The following is a 6,000-nucleotide window of genomic DNA, read 5'->3' as shown; positions in this document are numbered from 1 at the left end:
GTCAGGCTGCACCAGAATGGGGGCTGACGTGAAGCGGTGTTTCAGCTCCTTGAACGCTGATTCGGCCCCTTCATTCCATGTGAACAGTAGTGAGATGGAGGTGAGAGCTGTGAGGTGCGCAGCAATGCGGCTGTAGTCTTTGATGAACCTCCTGTAGAAGTTCGCAAACCCCAGGAATCGTTTAAGTTGTTTACGGGTGGAGGGGGCTGGCCAGTCCGTGACAGCAGAGATCTGCAACTCCCCCTGAGCTATTATGTAACCCAAAAGAGGTGTCAGACACATGCAATTCCCATTTCTCCATCTTCACAAATAGTTTGTTCTCCAACAACCTTTGCAAAACCTGGTGCACATGCAATTCATGTTCCTGGAGGGACTTAGAGTATATCAGGATATCATCCAGATAGACAAAACGATTCAACATGTCCCGAAGGACATCATTCACCAGTGCCTGGAAAACAGCAGGGGCATTAGACAAAGCAAAAGGCATAACACTTAATGGTGATGTTGTTAAGTCCACGGAAATCAATACAGGGTCTGAGGGTCTTATCCTTCTTCCCAACAAAAAAGAATCCCGCTCCTACAGGTGACGAAGAAGGACGAATAATACCTGCTGCCAGGGAGTCCCGAATGTAGGTCTCCATAGCCTCCGTCTCCGGGCGGGAGAGATTGTACAGGCGACTGTTTGGGAGAGGGGCTCCTGGCTGGAGATCAATGGCGCAGTCGTATGGCCGGTGAGGAGGAAGAGAAGTGGCTCTGTGTTTGCAGAAAACTGCCGCCATGTCATGATACACGTCAGGGACAGCAGAGAGATCCATGGACTCCAGTGGAGGTTGAGGGACAGTGCTGGCAGGGGTCTGAGCAGAACACAAACAGTTAACATGACAAAATGTGCTCCATGAAACAATTCTACCTGTAACCCAATCAATGTGTGGATTGTGTTTTATGAGCCAGGGAATACCAAGGACCAGGGGAGTCTGCGGACAGTCAATTATGTGTAATTGAATTTTCTCCTGATGATTACCCGACACTCTGAGACAAACAGGAACAGTCTGATGAGTAACACAAGTCAACAATTGTCCATTTAGACCTTTAGCCTCAAGCGGACAGTCCAGAGGAACAGTCTCTAAATCCATTTGTTGAGCCAATTCCCGATACAAAAAGCTTTCGTCAGCACCAGAGTCAACCAGCGCACCAACAGGGAAATTCTGGAACTGAGTCCTTACACATACACGTAAATTTGAACACATTACTTCGGTACTTAAATCACTTTATTTGCTCCCGGTACAATACATAATCACCTTCAAATCCTGCTAATAGTCTGTAAAGCACTGAATGGTTAAACTCCTCAGTACATCTCTGACATGCTCACTGATCCTCTCAGGTCATCAGGCAGAGGCCTTCTAGCTGTACCCAGAATTAGATCCAGGTCTGATGGGGGAGGGGGAGCTTCAGTTCCTGTGGTCCTGCTCTCTAGAACAAGCTGCCTGATGACCTGAGCTTCATCACAACTGTATCCGAATGCAAAAGCATACTCAAAACTTTACTATTCTCTTAGGCGTTTAATTACAACAATTAACGATTAATTACAGTGCATGTGTGTGAATTTGTATTGTCACACTTGTTTTTTGTAGATTGTCTTGTGTTGACACTTATACTGTATTCTTATTTCTGTTGATTATGCTTTGTTTTAATGTCTATGCTTATATTTTTATATTTTGTCTTTTAATGTAAAGCATTACTTAATTGCCATTACGCAGTACTGTGGCAGCTTTTAAGAGCTTAATGTCGGTCAGAAATCATACAACATGCCCCTGTCATTCTGGAGCTCCATCCAAAGGTTATCACTAAGTCTGGAGCTCCATCCAGAGGTTATCATTGAGTCTGGAGCTCCATCCAAAGGTTATCACTAAGTCTGGAGCTCCATCCAGAGGTTATCACTGAATCTGGAGCTCCATCCAAAGGTTATTACTGAGTCTGGAGCTCCGTCCAGAGGTTATCATTGAGTCTGGAGCTCCATCCAGAGGTTATTACGCAGTATTGTGGCCGCCTTTAAGAGCTTAATGTTGGTCAATAATCACAAGATTTTATGAATCATTTATTATTACTTAATTCCTTTATTTATTACAGTTCTACTCATCTCCCCCTCCATCCCCTTTCCCCAGTGTGTGTGTGTGTGTGTGTGTGTGTGTGTGTGTGTGTCAACAGTAATTTTAAATGACTACATTTTTGCCAAATGCCAAACTTAAGTCAAAATCCACAAACCAATGGTGGCGTCACAGTGGCTACGCCCACTCCATTTAAATGGACTATGCCTGGACATCACAAGTCACCGTTTAAAAGGGACATGTTCACTAATGACAACATTAAAAAAAAGACGTCACAAAAGCTTTCATTCCAGGTTGACAAAAATTACATCTTTTGGATGTGTCTTAATGTATCACTGTACACTTGCATAAGGATGATTGGATGTTACTCAGCTGGTAGCCATACAGCTGTGAATTAGCCAGTCATTGTGAAACAATCAGCTTATACAAGTGTGACTTTACTGTTCTGCCTGAATTATGATTCATATCTGACTTTATACCACTTTCCACCCTAACTCCACAACTGTTGCCTTTATTTATGCAGCACACCTTTCACACTGTCAGAACCTGTGGTGGTATGGTCCAAGTTAATCTACAGATCATGGTCATTATTAGTAACCATTTGAATACTAAAACAGGCACAGCAAAAACATGCCTATTGTAGTGCAACACAAGAGCAAGGTGCAGAGACACGATACACAATATTCTGGCCACTCTCTGTGTCACTCAAACATCATTATTATCACACATCAAAGTAAGTTGTGTTTTTCTCAGTGCATCTCTATCGTGACTTTCAATCTAGTAAGTAGGCAAGGTAGTTCAGAAGATGTCATCATTTCTTCCTCATTAGCTCCCAGTAGCCTGGTCTGCCTTTCTCGTTATATATCAGTTGGAAAACTTAATTTTAGTAGTAATAGTTTAGGAGGCTGAGTCGTGGTGCAGGGAGTAATCGTAAATCAGGGGCTCAGTCCTTTGTCTTGTTATAGTGGAAGAACTCAGCATGTGCCATTTTTAAAGCGCATTCAGGAGAGCTCAGTATAACACTGTCTCTTCCAGGCTTGGAGCGCCCCCCCTTCTGCACACACCAGCAGGTATGACTCACTCTTCACCTGTGGTAGGCGAACCTGGAGGACAGACAATCAAGACATAAAAAGGTTATTATTTTGGATTATATTAAATTATATACCGGATTGATTCATTAAAACAATAGTTTAAAGAAAATCTGTTTCACTGTGGCTGATGGTGGAGCTATGCTGAGAATTGCCTGGTTACCAAACTCCATGATAAAGGTGTAAGTAAATGTGTACACACACACACACACACACACACACACACACACACACACACACACACACACACACACTCTCTCATAAGAGGAGGCCTAATCATGCAAAGTGAAACCATCTATATGGGTGTACAATGGCTGTATGAAGGCTTTATTATGCAAGTTTCTTCCTTAGATTTTCAGATATCTACTTTTTGAAGGTTCAAATAAATAGTAATGATCAATAATAAAGACCACCAAAAATGTTACTAGGTGCATTCACTGACTTAAATACAAGGCAGAGAAACTTTTACTTTCCATTTTATGTACATTAAATTTATTAAATGTCCGAGACAAATATTGCACTTTTTAATCTATTACATTTGATTAACATTTTATGTACAAAAACATTTATCAGTTTATAGAATATGATGAATTGTTATTAGTTAGTTAGTTAACTTTATTTATCCACGCGGGGAAATTAAGGTGTCTTCGCAGCCAGGTACTTAAATACAGTTGTAACATAAAACACTACTATTAATACAGTACAATACATTAAAATACAATACAGTACAGTCACGATACAATGCAAATGCACTTAAAATAGAGGGATACAAATACAACTACAGTGGGACTGCATAATACATAAGGTGCAGAGAGGACACAAGGCAAATATATTAATGTTTGTACACAATATACGCGTCCTGTCATGATTGTGTGTTTCTGTTAGTGTTTCCTGTTTTATTTTGAAGTCTCTGTTTTCTCCCTTGTCTTGTCTAGTTTTACTTCCTGTCTTTAGTTTTCCGCCCTTGTGATTGTCTTATATGTTTCACCTGTTGTATCACCTGTGCCTTGTTTACTCGTTACCTTCTGTATTTAGTCTCTGTGTTTTCCCTTGTCTGTTGTCAGGTCATTGTATTTTCTGTGTCGGAGTGCTGTGTGTTAGTCTGCCTGTTTTTGTCTCCGTGTTACTTATTCCCGTGGTTCCTGTTCTTTGTTACTTGGATAACCTTGCTTGCTGTTTTTGGATACCTTTTGTTGTATGGATTTTTTGTTAATAAATACTCAAGCTCATCACATCGCCTACCATCTCTGCATTTGGGTCCAACATTCTCTACTGTTATGACATGTCTATTCCAACAAAGCTCTACAGCCAGCATGTTGTCATGGCAACCACCAGCATGCAGTTGTTGCATCAGGTGAGCCAATCACAAGTGAGAGAGAAGGAATCAAACTTAAAAACTTAAAAAGGAGGGATACAAATACAAGTAATTAATCTGTACTGTTGAGATAATGGAGACTAATAGTGGTAATCTAATAGAGACAGATGAGTTACAGAGTTTAATGGCAGCAGGTAGGAATGATTTCCTGTAGCGTTCCTTTGAGCAACGGGGTTGAATGAAATGATTATATTCAACTGCCAAGATTTTGCGTCAAGATTAGTTACACCCTGCAATATTAAAATGCTGCATACACAGTAATGCCCATTGCACATACTATATATTTTTTGCATTCTGCACTCAACCCATTCAGGCTTGTTTATCTTATGTTAAATAACTTTTTTGTATATATTTGTTTCTGTTTCTATATTTATTGTTTATTTCTTATTTATGTTTGTTTGTTTATGTATGTGCACCATTCACCAAGGTAAATTCCACGTAGGTGTAACTTAATAAACCCTTTGTTGATTCTAATTCTGAACACTAAGAAGAGACAAATACTCTATAAGTAAATGCAACACTGTAGTGTTTCTATATTATCTTTCTATATTACCTAAATAAGTAAAAAAATCAATACTTCTACCACTGATGAAATAATATCCCACATACAACTACAAAACATAACAATGGCATAGACCTGTTAGTATTGCATTCAAAACCCCACATCAGTTGAATCCTAAATAACAGATTACGGTTTGAGCATTTTGCCCATACCCTGTGGAATAGGAGCAAGTGGCGGTGAAGAGGAATCACCAGGGGGTAATGACAGGCTGGGGGCACTCTCTCCCTCTGTAACACATGCAAGTCAGACCAGTGAACAGCTTTGAAGAAACATAAATGATATAGGTTTGGCTATTGAATAAGAGCTTTGGCATGTAATCCAGAATACTCTCTGCCTACCTATTAACAAGCCTGGCATTAGGTACTTGTGGAACAACTGCAGAGCTTTTAATTAATTTGAATTTAATTCATAATAAAACATGCTGTTTTTGTTACCGAGAAAGAGATTATGAAAGTATATTAAAGATAGGCTTACATCCCCTGGTGTGTCCACACAGTAGGCAGGCAGAGCAAGAGTTGCTGGGCAGATACTCAGTGCTGTGATTGGAGGAGAGAGAGGAACATCAGAGCCCATGATGTGCGGCAGCACTGCTGCAGGCATTCAGCCTTTGGGTGCACTGCTGGCCAGTAAGATTTGTTATAACGCAAAGATAAAGAACAAAACAAAAACGGTACATATTTGTGATGACAAAAGAGATGAAGGTGTGAGTGTGAAAGGAGGAAGAGAAGAAGCAATGGAGAAAGCAGTGACTGGAGTGAAATAAGTCATTGACCGTAGGGTTTGTATCATTACAGAAAGGTACTTGCTTTTTGTCCACATGGTTGGAATTGTGGTCATTATTTATAACTGTCATCCATTAGTCCAGCAGCA

At 40.4% G+C, this 6,000-nt stretch overlaps 1 protein-coding gene across 6 annotated transcripts in view; it reads right to left on the bottom strand.

The window, feature by feature from the left end:
• Positions 1-453: 453 nt before the first annotated feature.
• Positions 454-6,000, bottom strand: part of dmpk (DM1 protein kinase) — a 45,273-nt gene continuing 39,726 nt past the window's right edge. For all 6 annotated transcript variants that reach the window (XM_078265459.1, XM_078265460.1, XM_078265457.1 and 3 more), the window contains exons 14-16: positions 5,605-5,666; positions 5,283-5,357; positions 454-3,208 (exon numbers count right to left, since the gene is read on the bottom strand). In XM_078265459.1, the coding sequence (XP_078121585.1) occupies positions 3,107-3,208; positions 5,283-5,357; positions 5,605-5,666 (239 nt within the window). In that variant the 3' untranslated portion in view covers positions 454-3,106. The remainder of the gene's footprint in view (positions 3,209-5,282; positions 5,358-5,604; positions 5,667-6,000) is intronic.

Source organism: Sander vitreus, chromosome 13, assembly GCF_031162955.1.
Source record: "Sander vitreus isolate 19-12246 chromosome 13, sanVit1, whole genome shotgun sequence".
NCBI classification, from domain to species: Eukaryota; Metazoa; Chordata; class Actinopteri; order Perciformes; family Percidae; genus Sander; species Sander vitreus.
This window is presented reverse-complemented; position numbering and strand designations above follow the sequence as displayed.